Source organism: Leptidea sinapis, chromosome 42 (assembly GCF_905404315.1).
Source record: "Leptidea sinapis chromosome 42, ilLepSina1.1, whole genome shotgun sequence".
Classification (NCBI taxonomy): Eukaryota; Metazoa; Arthropoda; class Insecta; order Lepidoptera; family Pieridae; genus Leptidea; species Leptidea sinapis.
In genome coordinates, this window is record NC_066306.1 from 4,885,968 (window position 1) to 4,903,938 (window position 17,971).

The window sequence follows — 17,971 nt, forward strand, 5'->3', positions numbered from 1 at the left end:
CAATAATTCTGATAATTAGTACGCACGATTGTCTCTATAGTTTCTAAGTTTCCATTAAAATTTGTAAATAGCCTTATCCTTGAAGGCGACGTTTAACTGTTAAACTGGAATTAGGATGACTGATAAAAACAATATTTGATATTGACGTATTCAGCTGGTTCTCTATTGACCGCAGTAACATATTCGTATTACCCATGTTAATTCTTTTATCTTTCTTATATACGATAATTTGCATTTATACAGTTTATTATTTATGATATTATTAAAACACAATTCAATAATTGGATGCAGCACCATACAAACTAATCTGTTTTGTATATTACAGCCGTTGTAAAATACTCTATTTGATTGAAAAGAGTGGCCATTGATTTTCTTGTATGTCCCTCTCACGAGTTCTACTTTTTCCGAACATAATATGGTAGATTCAGAAATTTAAAAATATCTTTGTATTGACGATTCAAAAGCACTAAGTTTAAGTTTAATTAAATAAAGATATTGACTTTCGTATCCCACTCATGCAAAATTTAATTAAAATGTTATAAATTAAATTACGCCTTTTTTATGTTTCCGAAAAAAAAAAATACAAAAGCTACCAACGTTATGATGCCCTGATTTATAGCCGTTATACACACTTGGACCTCGCAGCTGATTAATGATATGATCCATATTCTCTTGACATAGTAGTGTTGTGATGCAAATTTTAGATAGAATACGGATAGAGGGGTAGGCCCCGCACCGCCACAGTTACAATTGAACCTATCTGAATGCTGATGAACCATTGAGTTGTGGTATTTGGAATGGTGGTCTTATGGATTATATGTTTTACTTTTGTGTGACATAACTATATTCAATGTGGAGACAAATATAACTATGGCAAATAAAATAATATTTTACCTAAATAAAATGTACTTCAAATAGTATAATAATAATAAATTTTGTTTATATCAAAGATTACTTATACATTTTTAGTGGTTGATACTTCCCAGTAAGTTGTCTCAGGACACTTGTATTGGGAATATTTCGCAACTTCCTTAGCGGATACATAATATTTGATAAACAATAAAGAAATAAACAAAAATTATAATAAGCCAAATGTTACAATTATCACACAATTAAAACAAGACCGAAAACTGTGTGTGTGTGTGTGTATTAGTAATATAATATATAATACTAGCTGACCCAGCACACGTTGTATTGCCGATATTAAAATCGCGATACAAAAGTAACTGTTGATCGTAGATGGGTGAAAATTTGAAGTTGTATGTATTTTTTAATGCTGACTCATAATCAAAAAATTAAAAAAAAAATGTCAAAAAAATTAAAAAAAAAATTTTCGTGTGGACCATCCTTAACATTTAGGGGTATGAAAAATAGATGATGTCCGATTCTCAGACCTACTCAATATGCTCACAAAATTTCATGAGAATCGGTCAAGCCGTTTCGGAGGAGTACGGGAACGAACATTGTGACACGAGAATTTTATATATAAGATATACAACCTTATACAATATTATATATAATATAATATACAACTCACAGACCAAATACTTGCGAAACTGAAGTGGCAATGGGCGGAGCACGACGGACAGACGGCCGGTGGGGCACTAAAGTCTTCGAATGGTAACGTACCGGAAGACGTAGTGTTGGTAGGCCCCGGCACAAGATGGACCGACGATCTGGTCAAAACTGCCGGAATAGGTTGGATGAGTGCAGCGTAGGACCAATCGTCGTGGAGATCTTTAGAGGAGGCCTTTGTCCAGCAGTGGACGTCATCTGCCTGATGATGATGATCGTGATGATTAAAATAGCGACCAATCGAAAAACGGTCGAAAAAAATCTAGTCAGTTATCACTTAGATGGGGCAGAATGCATCCACAGTGCTTCGTTGTCCTACAGGGTCATAGCTTCCATTTTCACATCATTCATGTATTTTCAATGGTCTTCGTTCGTGCTAGGACACCTCATCGCCGAACGGTTAAAGCAGACGTATGCATCAAACTTTGAGAATTATAATATAAGTAAAGCAAAAAGTACTCAGTTTCCATTGCTAATTGTTTTATAAGTAGCAATACAAATAAAACAATGTTAACCATGAATATCCGTTTATTGAAAACGGCATAGACTTTAGAATTGGGCATTACATGGTTTTGATAGATAGATTAATAGCGTGAGTGATACTAGACATGTAATTCATCATCAGTCCTTCCAATATCTGCTAAAGCGTTAGCGATGATCCAAAGTTGATGATCACTTTGAAGCTAAATTGCGTATCGAAGTGTTCCCTAATGAAGGGTTTATTTGATGGCGTCCGTTCAAAAGTAAACAATGGCTGAGCCAACAAGCCGAGTGGTTAGGAACGGTTCAACAGAGGCACGTAGCGATTAAACTGAACATGGTTATGTGTTACGCCCATTGGCTGAAATATTAATCTGATAAAGGGCTGAAAGCTGAAGTTATTTTAAAATTTCTTTGATATTATTTTCAACATCATTAAAACTCTATGTTTTGTATGTTTATTTCGTACGATCGAATTGTGATGAAACTTTGATAATATGTATGTTTAAATCGAAACCCAAAAACCCAATAATCTTCGATACGTAAATGAAAGGTCCAAGCATCTTGTAGACAGTGGGAGGCTCCTTTGCACAGGACGCCGGCTAGATTATGGGAACCATAACGGTGCTAATTTCTGCCGTGATGCAGTAATGTGTAAGTATTATTGTGTTTCGGTCTGAAAGGCGCCGTAGCTAGTGAAATTACTGGGCAAATGAGACTTGACATCTTAGGTTGTCTCAAATTGACGAGCGCAGTTGTAGTGCCGCTCAGAATTTTTCGGTATTTCAAGAATCGTGAGCGGCACTGCATTGTAATGAGCAGGGCGTCTAAATTACCATCAGCGGAATGTCCCGCTCGTCTTGACCCTTATTTTCATAAAAAATCCTTTTTTCTAAACTGGCAATACTCTAAATAGGCTACGCCAAACGATATCTGTACCATATTTCATGTGCTCTAAGTTTTACGCTACGTAAAAGAAAATATATTTTTCTCTATCCTGAAAGCTTTACTACCACATTTTCCTTTTGTGAAGCGTCAATTGTAATTCAGTTTTATACTGCCTATAGCTAATATTTCTATTTGAGTGAGCACTTTGAGCAATATCTCTCGCTATTAGAATTTCTTCACAATATTTTTTTATGTTTGGCTTACCATGGTTTACCAACATTGAATTTTTAATTAAAATTTCATGCACATGAAATAATAATGGAAAAATAGGTATTGATAATTTAATTTATATTATGATATCTTTTAAATATGAGTCAGTATTTCAAGAGTTATAATCTTATGTACAAACATGTTATATAAAAATTATAAAGCAATGAATAATGTTTTAAAAATCTTAAGGCACTATAATGTTATAATGCATGTATATAGGCACATAAGCGAATTTTCTACAAAATTGTGAAAATTATTACCTATGCTAATTGAATAGGTGAGATTAATTACACAAATAAAATTGAAAACAAAATTTTATGAACGATGCGGGACTCGAACCCGTGACCTCTGATGACCCGTGAACCAGAGATTGGAACTTGTGGACACTACGGTCTTCTCACGTTAGATAAAAAGCTTCAGTGGGGTCCACATATTGCCCATCTAGCAGATAGACTCAGCTCTGTGGCATATGCAGTTAGAAAGATTAGAGAGTACACGAATGTTGCGACCGCTAGATTACTTCAGTTATTTTCACAGCATCATGACGTACGGTATTTTACTATGGGTATCATGCTGCTGACATTGATATAGTGTTTGCTCTGCAAAAGAGAGCTGTTCGTGCTATATATCAGCTTGGTTATAGACAGTCTCTCAAAGAAAAATTTAAAGAAATAAATATTATGACTGTTCATTGTCAGTACATTTATGAAAATTTAATATACGTTCACAAAAATCGTCACCTTTTTGCTCTTAATAGTGATTTTCATTATTATAACACTAGATATAAGGGATTGCTTGTAACTAATTCTAGTAGGCTTCATAAGATACATAATAGCTTTAAGGGTAAATGTATACACTTCTATAATAAAGTCCCAGCCACTATTCAGGCATTATCTATAAATAAATTTAAATGTTTTATAAAAAATGGCTCTGTCGTAAGTCCTATTACTCCACTGCTGAATATCTAAATGATGAGACAGCCTGGGACTAGATTGTGATTATTTTATAGCGATAGAAATATCTGTACAATATTGTATATTTTTATTGAAAAGAGTGCAAAGAAGAATGCTGGGAGAGTTTCTTGCGCCGCTTCTTCTCTCTCAGAGCGCCATTTGTTTCCGAAGCGGTAGTAGTATCTAGTAGTAGAAATGACATCAAAAAGAATTCTAAAGGAATCAATTTTGAGAAAATAAACGCCTTTTATGCCTTTTTATTCCTTTTAGCGCTCTTTCCAACTGAGCGAACCGCTAGAGTGACGTAACGTTAAATCAGTCATGTTATTTTTCTTATGAATTTTTTTTCGACTTTAATTGGATATATTTTAGAATAATATTTATTATAATATTTTAACTTTAGCATAAGTGAAATCGCCATTCCTCACATAAACACTTAAGTTTCAAGAGGATGGCTGAAATTGTTCTGTAGTTTGTTTCCTGTATATTTTGAACAATAAATATAAAAAAAAAAACACCATGAACAATATAAACTTGTTATGCTATATATGCGGTTAAGTCTTTTCTTGGGCTCTGAATATGCTTTTATAACACTATCCCAGAAAATGTACACAAGGCAATGACAAAACAAATAAGTTATGAAATTCAAAAGAATTGTTATAAGACGTTTATACAGTAAAGATTACTGCTATACTTGTAACATCAATTACTTTCCTAATGATATAATTACATAGATTGAGAACGTGGCACCCACCGCACTGCCTATTGAAATAATAAATTTTAATTAAACGTAACTTTTTTTAAATAAAAAAGTAAGAAATCCGCTGAGTTTTTTGCGCCCGGTCTTTTCAGGTCCGTGGCATTAGTTAACGAATTCCTATTTCGAATAAAAATATTTGAATTTAAATAGAACGGCATTATAAGTAACCAAGTTAAATACTGTTATCACCTTCACATTCTTGTATTTGACCAAAAGACAATGAACGCGCCACATATGGTGGGCATACTGAGCTCCAGATAAATTGTACGCTCTTAAGCGAGCGGAGAATGAAAAAAAAAATTATTTACGTAGACTTACAAAAAGTATCTGTTAAAATATCATTCAATGTTTACAAGTGCGCAAAAGCGTCAAAAAGTAAATAACGTAATTAATTAGAAACCCGTCAGTGGATGCTACATTTTTTTTTTGGGTTGGCAACCCCGGCACTGAGACGTAAAATTAACAGCTGATTTTAATTTTATTTTAAATAATTAGAAATATTGAAAATCAATAAATCTTGATTTGCTATTGTGTACATTAAAGTTATAAATTATATAAAATAAGTGTGGAATATCGCAATAATCTCAAGAAGATAATGGAATACTAACTTAGTTGTACCGGCCCAACTGTCAAATTACAAAATTCAAAAAACAAAAACGAGGGAAGTATTTTGTTCTATTTACTTACAACTAATAGTTGTTAGCGTTGTAGTGCGTTGTTCGTTTCGTAGCTATATACAATTTATAACACTTTTACACTACTCACAGTTGTGAGTTACGTTCAAACTCACTACATTGGCCCTGTTTGTCTCTCTTAACTTGACAAAAATGTGGAAGCTGAGCTGAAGACCACAACATCAACTGCCGCATACAATATTCACCATCATCCTTCTTACACTATACATACTAATAATAGCAAGGAAAAATATAGTAACTAATCTAATTGGCAATTAACCATAGTAAACCATTGAGTTCTGCACTTTTGGAGTTAATTTCTAGATTCTGTAAACCTGTATCCTCTTCTCACACACTATTATAACATGATTATACATAGTTTTATATTTTGACAGTTACTTAACTACTGCCTACAAGTTCCCAAGACTTCAAGCCTCACTATGCAAACCCGGAAGGCTACCATGAAAGAAATGGAAAACAAGCTGAGCTGTGCTGCTAAGGAGCTAAAGAAGTCAAAGGATCTTTGTCAAACACTTTTAAATGAACGGGAAGAGTGTGAATTGGAGATCCAAAAAGTATTTAAAACAAACTCTTCTCTTAAGTCCGAGCTGGCAGACATGCACCAAAAATGTTCAGATTTAACCTTAGGAAGGGACAGCTTACATAAAATCATTAATTCATTTGACAAATGTAGTTCTGAATATGAATGGACTTTAAGTCGAATAAACATACTTGAGTCTGAATTGCTTCAAAAACAAAGCATGGTAACTGTAGATTTAACAAATGAAAGCTCCACTAATAATAAGAATTATATTACAACAAATTCACATAAAAAGATGAAGAAATATTTAAATATCAAAAGGTTTATAGCAAAAAGTAGCAAACTCCTTAATAACCAATTTCTAGGCCAAAAATTTTGCAAAATTAGGTCAAAAAACCAAGAGTTGCTGAAAAAATTACAAAAATATAATAAAGAATTAATAGAGTCCCATACAATACATAAAATTGATACAGATATATTAAATAATAAAATATCTTCTCTAGAAACAATGTTGCAAAACATTACTCAAAAATATAATTCAGCGCAGGAGAAAATATCGGAACATATAAAGCAGGCTGATTGCTTAATTAAATTAGGCAATGAAAACATGGAACACTTTGAATCCTTTATAAACAATAATAATATGTGCCACTGCTCCAGCACAACTAATAAACATTCACTAGAAAATTATCAAGACCTAAGTGTATCCCCATTAAAAACTAGTCAAAGTATGGATACAAGTGCATCAAGTAGGTTTATATTATTTTCAGACAAAATTGGCCAAGGGTTTGGACCTTTATTAAATAATGCAGTTGCAAAGAATTGTGAGTTGATAAATATATGTAAACCCAATATAACTTTCAATAACCTCATAAATTCCATACCAAAAATAAATCTAAAAGAAAAAACAATCATAGGTATAATGTTTGGTAATAACTCTCATAATATTAGAAATAAGGACCTTATTAAAAATATAGAAAAATTAATTAATATTTCCAATAAGACAAAATCTAAAGTGATGATGTGTACATTCCCATACTCCTCGGATTTGACACAGGAGCAAAATAGAAAAATATTTAAATTAAATACAACTTTGTATAATGCGACATTCCACAACAATGAAAATTTAATTTTATTTGACACAAATAAATTCATTAATTATAAAATGAAAATAACCAATGGTAACCTATACCTACCATTTAGAGTTAAGCGACAGCTGGCTACTTTAGTAGCTTATAGTCTTAGTCAACAAACTACTTCCTCTGTAGTATTATTTAATAAACATGCCTCTATTGGGCAAAATTGTAAAATAATCGACATACAAGCCCCTATTGGGGAATGTATTAGTACTAATGTACAAAAATATAACAATGAAGATTTTTCTTCAATTAATTTAAATTAAGTTATTTGACAAGGGAGGACAACTCTTGCAATATCATACAAAATAGGCAACATTCACCAAATATAAATGTTACTGCTATAGATAATCATAATATAAAGCTCATAAATATTGTTCACCAGAATATACAAGGTATCTCAAGTAAGGAATTAGAAATTGAACTGTTTTTGAGCTGCTGTAATATAGATATATTATGTATTACAGAACATTGGCGTAAGAGTCATCAGCTCCAGTTTAGTTTTAGAGAACATAAAGTAGTCAGTTCGTTTTGTAGAAGTAGGGCAATACATGGAGGTTCCCTAATTATAATTAATAATAGATTAAAATGTAAAAATAGAAGAGATATTGTTAATCTCTCTATAGAACAACTAATTGAGATAGCTTGTATAGAACTAGAGCAATTTATTATTGTAAGTGTATACCGCCCCCCCACTGCATCATATGAACAATTCCAACATAGAATGGAGGAGGTACTATCAAAATTTAGCAAAACTAGCAAGTCAATTATAGTGTGTGGAGATTTTAATATTAACTTGCTTGAACCTTCGGCCAATTGTACTAGCCTTAAAAATTTATTTCAAAGTTTTAATTTGTTCAATGTATTTTGGGAACCTACTAGAATCACTTCTACAACAGCAACCTGTTTAGATAATATTTTTACAGATGTTACTATTACTAGTAAACTCATAATTAATAATCTTCAGTCCGACCATAGTGGGCAACTTATAAAAGTAAATACAAGATTGGACAATGTCAGACCAAAAAAGGTGACGATTATACCAGTTACGGGTAGCCGTCTTGAGAGGTTTAGAAATAATTTGGTAAATACGATACCATTTTTACACTGTGGTGAAACTGCTAATTTTCACTATAACTTAGTCTTCAATTCCTTCTGTGAGGAATTTGACAGGATTTTTACTCCAGTAACGGTGACAGTAAACAACAAACATAGTTTTAATGATTGGGCAACAATGGGTATCCACAAAAGTCGTAAACGCTTATATGACCTTTATTATGAGAAACATTACAATAATAGTGAAGAATTTAAAATATATGTAAAAAGATACTCCAAGCTTTTTAAAATAGTTTGTCATGAAGCGAAAACACGTTTCATTGCAGATAAAATTAAAAACAGTAATAATAAAGTAAAGGCGACTTGGAGTGTAATTAACAATGAAACTGGTAGATCGAATTGCCGTTACACCTCTATCTGTTTAAATATTAATAATCGCGTTATAAATTCGGAAATAGAAATTGCAAATGAATTTGATAAATACTTCTCCGAAATCCCGATTGTCACGACCAAATACCTTAACGCTTCGCCAAAAGCAGCATATGATATGCTTAAATTACACGTACCAGTATCTTCTACTGACTTGAAATTTAAGTATGTTACAGGTAGCGATATAATAAAAATCTTCAAATTAATTAACCTAAAAAATACAAAAGACCTATGGGGCCATTCGACTAATATTGTTAAATACATACTTGACATTATAGCACCTGAATTAGCAATAATATTTAATGAATGCATAGATGAGGGTGTGTTCCCTGACCTCATGAAATACAGCAAAGTTATACCTTTGTTTAAATCAGGCAGTTCTTTTGACCCTGCTAATTTCAGACCTATTTCAGTGCTGCCTGTTTTTAGTAAAATTTTTGAAAAACTTTTGCTTCAATAGCTACAAATGCATTTTTGTAAATTAATGAACAAAAATCAGTTTGGTTTCACTAGGGGTTTATCAACAATTAATGCGGGTACTAGACTCATTGAGCACATCTTTGACGCCTGGGAAGAGTCACAGGATGCATTGGGCATTTTTTGTGATTTGTCAAAAGCATTTGACTGCGTCCACCATGAAACTTTACTCCTAAAACTAAAGCATTATGGAGTGAAAAATAGAGCCCTAAATCTGTTAAAATCATATTTAAGCGAAAGAGTTCAGATAGTCGATGTAAATGGCAAACGGTCTTCGGGTAAACCTGTGCGAATAGGTGTTCCACAGGGTTCTATTCTCGGTCCTTTCTTGTTTCTTATATATATTAACGATCTTCCGTTTGTGGTAGATGATAGCCATGAGATTGTATTGTTTGCTGATGATACTTCACTTATTTTTAAAGTGAAGCGACGTGCGGATATTGATGACGAGGTAAGCAATGCACTCTCAAAGATAGTGCGTTGGTTTGAGACGAATAATCTGCACTTAAACAGTAAAAAAACAAAGTGTTTACGGTTCATTACACCAAACACAGCGGAGGTACAAACCAACGTACTTATAAATGACCAGAGATTGGAACTTGTGGACACTACGGTCTTCCTGGGTATCACGTTAGATAAAAAGCTTCAGTGGGGTCCACATATTACCCATCTAGCAGATAGACTCAGCTCTGCGGCATATGCAGTTAGAAAGATTAGAGAGTACACGAATGTTGCGACCGCTAGATTAGTGTACTTTAGTTATTTTCACAGCATCATGACGTACGGTATATTACTATGGGGTCATGCTGCTGACATTGATATAGTGTTTGCTCTGCAAAAGAGAGCTGTTCGTGCTATATATCAGCTTGGTTATAGACAGTCTCTCAAAGAAAAATTTAAAGAAATAAATATTATGACTGTTTATTGTCAGTACATTTATGAAAATTTAATATATGTTCACAAAAATCGTCACCTTTTTGCTCTTAATAGTGATTTTCATTATTATAACACTAGAAATAAGGGATTGCTTGTAACTAATTCTAGTAGGCTTCATAAGATACATAATAGCTTTAAGGGTAAATGTATACACTTCTACAATAAAGTCCCAGCCACTGTTCAGGCATTGTCTATAAATAAATTTAAATGTTTTATAAAAAAATGGCTCTGTCGTAAATCCTATTACTCCACTGCTGAATATCTAAATGATCGGACAGCCTGGGACTAGATTGTGATTATTTTATAGCAACTGTACAATATTGTATATTTTTATTGAAAAGAGCGCAAAAAAAAAAAGAATGCTGGGAGAGTTTCTTGCGCCGCTTCTTCTCTCTCAGAGCGCCATTTGTTTCCGAAGCGGTAGTAGTATCTAGTAGTATAAGAAATGACATCAAAAAGAATTCTAAAGGAATCAATTTTGAGAAAATAAATGCCTTTTATGCCTTTTTACAGGGTCGCAGAGACTCGCGATGTGCATTACCGTACTCCAAACTTCTTTATCCTCAATATATTCCTTAATATAATAGTAACCATGTTTTTATATATGTCTTGAATGTTGTGTCAGGCAGTTCTGTTATGGTCGTGGGGAGCTTATTGTAAAATCTAACAGAATTACCCAAAAATGACTTATTTGCCTAAGTGTTTCTAAAATTGGGTATAACACTTATATGTAGCGGGTATCACGAGTTGAGTAAGTTCGTATTTTGTGGAATTGGAGTTGTGTTCTACTCCACTATCGGCCGTTTTGTCATTCCCAGCACAACCCCGAAATTAACCCAACAGAATGGGGGCAATTACTTCACGTTTCAGGGCCCTGGTTACAACTCCAGGCAGTCGAATTGTACAAATACGTCGCGCTTAGAAGCGTACCACTGCAGTACGAATAAAACTAGCACCAAACCCACATTATTGCAACTAAATTATCTATATATTTTATCACAGCACACGTGGCATCTTAAATGTTTTTCAGAGTTTTTTATAGTTTGTAAAGTATTTTTTTTGAAGTTTGCTCACAAACGTCAATGACATGTGACGTACGCGTGCGCGCCAAATTCAAATCAGTAGACCGAGGGCCTCCACTAAGGCTTAGGGAAACCTTCTTGAATTATGTAAGTAAAACAAAATGACTGAAACAGTCAACGCTAGTCATTTAAACAAATGGTGCAACTGCCCGGCCCTGGCCTCTTTGAGCTCACCACGAGAGTTGACCGCATTTAAGGGTTGTTTTGTTATGAACTTATTTCCACGGTTTTAAATGCTAGTTAAATGACCGAATTTGCGATGTTTCAATTTAAGATTGAATAAACTCATCAAATTTACTTTATCTCTGTCTGGTTTCAGGCTCCATGACCATGATAATATTATAAATTTCATTTTAAGTATTTTAAAATTCATGCAATATTTTTGTTCTATAGATATAATTGACTAAATGTAATTTTATACACGAACACCTGATTAACAATTTGGGTAATAGACAAAAACAAAAATGTTTCACCTAAATTATAAGTTAAAAATTAATTTTTAATATATTCTGTCTTAAACATTAACTGAACTGATAAATTAAGGAACTATTAAATTATTTAATAAATTATTACCATAATTAAACATTTCCATTGCATTTAATTATTATACAAAATGTCTAAATAGCTTGTTGATTACAGATGAAATTTTCAGCAGGTATAACAAAAAATATGATTCGATGTGGTGTTTGAGTAACATTCAATTTAAAATAAATTTTATAATTTAAATTTATCCCTTTCGAAACCCTACTACTACTATGTGGATGAAACTATAAATAAAATACTTTTATCAATTATATTTCAATATGTTTTCTTTATATTTTTGAAATGCCGTAAACCCACCACTGAAAGACGACGGGGGAATACCTTATTAAAATTCTATTTACTTTTCAACACAGTTGTTTAGCATAGCGTACTTTCACAGGCTATAATTATAATTATAAAATGAAATCTTTCGCTTAGGCATTTTTCTTTAACGCGTTTATGTTCATTTTTTTACAGCTTGCTTACTTTTGTAGTAAAAATGTCAGTCCAGTTAAAAAAACGCGCCATTTTATGAAAGTATGTTTAAATAAACATATTTAATTGCTTTATTTTTTTTTAACTATACCAACTGTATTGATAAAAACGTCGTGGGATACTCGGGCGAGTAATTTATTGCACTCTCATAAAAAATGTTAATATGAAACCTATGTTAATTGACTATTTGTTTTTTTTTAAAAGTGATAACCCTCACTTCTAGGATTTAGATGTGCAAGAGCGACATCTCAAGTCAATTTCCTAATATGTAAATATTGGGGTTGAGCAGATTATAAACTGTAAAGTAGATCCTGTAGATCAAGCCACAGCCTGAGAGTTGAACAAACCATACAAGAGTTTATGACGATACGTCACTCGAACGGTTAGTCTAGTTGGAAGAGCACTCGCATTAAAAAAAAATATAATTATGTTCTCTAAGTGTGTTATTTGAAGGGTAAGAAAGAGCGGAGCCTCCTGGCACACATATTTGTTATAGATAATTTTTAATTTTATTTTATTGTTTATAATCTATACGTCTGCATATTACAGTCTCTTTCTGTTAGGCAACGCATGAAAACAGGCCAGGTTTATTACAGTGCGTATGACAAGCAACTTCTTACAATCGCAATACGTATGTCACTTTGATTTAGTGCGCGTACGTTGCTGATAATAGAGGTTAAAAGTTCACCGGTATTTTTTTCGACGTGTTCACAGCTATCTGTATATCTATACAAACAAATTATAAGTATATAAGTCACACTAGTTTCATAATGTACAATGATGTTAATTAAACTTTCTAAAATAATAGGAAAACAGGACCTTCAGGTACAACCTTAATATAAATATATTATTAATAATGCGTGATATACATTTGTTATACAAAGAGATATTTTCTACAACGGAAAAATATATTAAAAGAGACTCTACTAACGATTATATTTTATCTACGCTAAAGGGGTTTCCCGAGTTTTCATTGAAAGCTTTTCAATGTTAGCTTAGCATTGCCTCTTACAAAGTACATTGATGTTCTTGCTTCGTACCTTCACTATTACAATAATTCTCAGTATGAACCTTAATATATGTGTATTAAGTCTATCATAAAAAAATTATACATTTTGTGACAAAAAAATTATTATAAGATTAAACTAAAACCTTAAATCATTTATATGTAGGTCACACTAATAGTTTTGCGTAACTTAAAAAACCACATGTTATAACCAAAATATTATATTTACTGCTTCTCAAAATACTCTCCTTTACATTAATAACCCTTTTTCATGCGATCGAACCATTTTTTTTAAAACAGAAGGACCACAGATCTGAAGGCATGTTTTCTACGTGCTGATTGAACGCTATCACTGCCTCTTGGGAATTGGTAAAAGTGAAACCTCTCATCAAATCTTTGATTTTGGCAAAAATACAGAAACAACAGGATCCTATGTGCAGGATGGGTGACGAGTTGTACTTTTTCGGAAGCTAAAATGACTTACTTTTGTTGGCCGTATGTGAAGAAGCGTTGTCATGATGTAGGAGAACGCGGCTGTTTGGTCGTCTTTCGCGAACTTTTTTTAACAGTCTGGGTAAAAAAGTGATAGAATACCACTCGGCATTAACACTCTTTTGATCTTCAAGTGGAATTGTGCAGATGGGACCCGTAGCTGAGAAAAAAATGCGATCATTTTTATGCCAAAGTTTCTCGCCTGCCTCACTTTTATTGAGCTGCTCTCGATTTCAAACACCCATTCACAAGATAGCTGTTCTTTTTCGGGTTCAAAAACATAAATCCACGTTTGGTCTCCTGTGACAATGTCATAAACAGCATTAGAATGTCCGTGGTCGAACTTCATTAGCATCTGTTGTAAGACGTAGCTTGTCACGCACACACACACATCTAATTGATTGTTAAAGGATCGCGGCCTTTATTAGGCCTACCCACAGGTATTTAAAAAAGTTACTTTTTAATATATAACAGTAAAAAGCAACGATAATTTATCGTTTACCTGACTATCGACACTAAAAAGTAAAACATAAAAAAAACTTTGTTTATAAAAACAGACTTCAAAAACTGAAAATTTTAAAATAACATATTAAAGATTTAATTGAATACACCTTTTAAACAAAACTTATATCTTTAATATTAATAAAATACTATTTTTTTATGTGCTACCTATCGATAGGTTTGAAGTCGATGCCAAGCCTTTGAGCGGGATAGCTTCGTCTAGAACAAAACAACCCAAGCGAACAGGTACCGATTTAAACCGTATTAATAAGTAGCTCATAAAATTAATAGTATTTGCCTGTTATTAAAGGTGTTAGAAAGGTATTAGAGGTGTATTAAATTAAATCTTTATAAAGTTATTTTATACTTTTAAATTTTTTGAAGTCGGATTTTTAAACGTAGTTTTTTTATACCTTTCTCTTTAGTGACTGTGTGAAAATAGAAGTAAACTATATGTATTGCTTAAAAAACATTTATGAAAACACCATAGTATAATTAAGCCTTAAAATAACCATACTCGTTATTGTATTATTTTCGAATGAGTAAACTGAACATGGCATTATTCCACGTTATTCTGTTTGTATTTTCAATTTTACGACCGAACTAATTATTGCAGATTATTACGATACACGTCACAATTATTATCAGCTTATTATGTTTGTAATGGCAGTCATAATGGAATACTATTATAAAACGTTTTACATGTTTAATTAAATGACAAAATCGTAAGGGCTGTGATCCGTGATGTCGGTTTTCTAAGAGGTTCTGTTATTTCGATGCTATTGCAATAGCCTTAATTAATCGCGTATTATTGTGAAAGCATAAAACAGTGACCAAAAATTAACGTTTACAAATATTATGATTATTATTTAAATCATCGCTGTAATAATATCAATTAATAATTATCATGGGAAGTGTTCTGAAGAACTTGTTTCACCTGATTCCTGCCGCCGAATTCCACCTTCGCACGACACGCCACAAGTTGGGTTACTATCCCCACCATCTGGATGTGTGGCGGTCCTCCACAGTGCGGTTTTCAAGGAGCTTTCTTCCACGTACTATAAAGCTATGGAATGAACTTCTGTTTCCGGGACGATACGACATGGGTACCTTCAAAAAAAGCGTGTACACCTTCCTTAAACGCCGGCAATGCTCCTGTGATTCCTCTGGTGTTGCGAGAGAATATGGGCGGCGGTAATCACTTAATACCAGGTGATCCGTACGCTCGTGTCCTCCTTTTCCATAAAAATAATAATAATTATAATGAAATATAAATACAACGGAACCTCTGGTTACTATATAGGTTGTAATATTTAAGTGTGCACAAGCGATTATTCCGTTACTATTACAGATATCGAAAGTATGTTACTTAATAATAACTTTCTAAAAATCAAACGAGAAGTATTCAAAATTTTGATATATCCCATACAAAATTTATATATAGTTTGTTTTTTAAAAAGTTTTTTATATTTGTAATAGTTACGGAATAATTGCCTGGTCACGCTTAACGATGCTTTAATTATGAATGAAGAGATTTAAAAAAAATATTGAAAAATTATATAATGTATGAATCCCGAACAATCCGATTGGTATCTATAAATTTGTGTAGGTGAAGTCGTCGGCAGCAACAAGATAAGAAAATGTGCGACGACAACAGCAATACCTTTAGTATATAAAAAGAAGTTAAGGCACATTAAATACCATGCAAATGCCAGAGATAAAAACTGAACTTCAAACTCATCGCAAACGTAGTGATTGCTCACTACAGCCTTTGAAGCTGGAAAACTTATGAATAAAAATGAATTCTTTGGTTTGAAATTAGCATAACAAAGAGAGGTAATTCTTGTGACTTTGCGCTTAAACGTAGTTTTATCGTGTAGGGATACTAAAATCAATGTTTTATAAAAACGAAAAATACTTTAATGATTCACAATCAATATTGTACCTCAAAATTTATGTAGTAGGTATGCTTAGTAATTGTAGAGTTCTTAACTTTTTAAGAAGAGGAGGACAAAAGAGCGTAACCTGATTAATGTTAATTGATCAAGCCGTCTAAATTCTCTTGCAACACCTGAAGAATCGCAAGAATATTGTTGGCCTGTTTTGATTATTTGCGCGTTTTTTGAACGTACCAAATTTATACAAGTATTTAATAATATAATATTTACTCATAACGCGAAGAGGTTTACATTATGATTTGCTCTTGGCATGTCAATTTCGTTGTTTTTTTTATAAGATTCATAATTCGTTAAACTGCTTCCCCCTTTTGTCAGCCAAAGTAGAGCATAGCAAAAAGTAGTAGGTATTTACTTTCCACGCGTAGAACCTTCTGGAAACAATAATGCGGATGTACCAATTTACTTTCAGTTAAATAAGTAATTTTTTTTGTTAGAATTAGCTAGATAAAGTAATCATTCAGGTGGCTGCTTAGAGGAATACACCCGAATCTAATGGCTTTTTCTCTGCGTTGATGCTGAAATCTATCTTGAAAACCCAAATCGAAGAAAAAATAATATTGAGACGCGTCTGGCATACAATTAGCACCCAGCTGACATAAGAAAATTCAACAGAGCATGCCTTAGCTTAAGTAAAGCTATCGAAGACTTCCATAATTACAAATTCGAGCAGTTTCTAGAGTCTTTGAGTGCGGAAAATACTTCTAATTATTCTCTCCGGAAGGCTACTAAACACCTTAATTAGCCACAAAATCCCAAACCACCTTTACGAACTACAAATAGCAGTTGGGCCTGATCAAAAGAAGTAAGAAATCACTTAAAGACAAGTCAGCTCCTGGATACGATCTAATAACTCCACGTATCCTTAAAGAGCTTCCAAAAATGTGAGAGTGTTCTTTACAATATTAACTAATGCTATTTATTGAACTTCGTATTTCACTGAGCTCTGGAAGGTTGCCCAGGTAATTAGGATCTATAAGAACGGTAAACCACCGAATGAATTCTCTCAAAGGTTTTTGAAAAAAACTTGATAAAAAGATTGTCTGTATCACTAACGGAGCACTAGATCATCCCAGACAACAAATTCAGATTCCGGCAACACCATTCTACCATTGAACAGGTCCACAGAGTTTTAGAAAACTCTCCACTGTGTTCCTCGACATACAGCAGGCTTTCGATAAGGTGTGGCATAAGGGCCTTCTCTGCAAAATGAAGGGCTACCTCTCACACTCCTACTTCGAAATTCTAAAGTCATATTTGTCTGGCAGAATATTCCAAGTAAAAGAAGAGGATGCACACTTATATACAGTCGCTCTTCCAACCTCAGAAAGTATTATGACAGCAACCTTTGCTCATGCAGAAGAAGATGATGATGAAGCAGCACTAACTCTAACATAGCATTCAAAACTCTACAAACCCATCTAGACAAAATTAGTGTCTGGATGAAGAGTTGGAGGATCAAGGCAAGCGCCTCCAAATCACCGCAAATCATCTTCTCCCTCAGACAAAGCAACTGTCATCCACTTACCCTATCCTGTGATCTCTTGCGCAAGTGGAATCAGTTAAGTACTCGGGAATTCACCTGGACCATCGATAAACGTCAAAGCACATCACAGCTAAGCGAGAAGAAATGAAATGCAAATTCAGAAGAATGTACTGGCTTATTGGTAGGAACTCCCCAGTATCTCTGGAGAACAATCTCCTAGTATAGAACGTACCTATCAAGCCAATCTGGACTTATGG

At 33.2% G+C, this 17,971-nt stretch overlaps 1 protein-coding gene across 3 annotated transcripts in view; it reads left to right on the top strand.

Annotated features, from left to right (window-relative positions):
• The first annotated feature begins 5,366 nt into the window (after positions 1–5,366).
• LOC126976808 (uncharacterized) overlaps positions 5,367–17,971 on the top strand; it is a 194,315-nt gene continuing 181,710 nt past the window's right edge. For 2 of the 3 annotated variants that reach the window (XR_007731984.1, XR_007731985.1), the window contains exon 1: positions 5,367–6,175. Coding sequence is in view for 1 of the 3 variants with exons in the window: in XM_050825417.1 (XP_050681374.1) it covers positions 8,002–9,222 (1,221 nt within the window). In the remaining 2 variants the exon portion in view is untranslated. Of the gene's footprint in view, positions 6,176–7,744; positions 10,762–17,971 lie in introns of those variants that run through there. The other variant, XM_050825417.1, reaches the window with a different exon arrangement.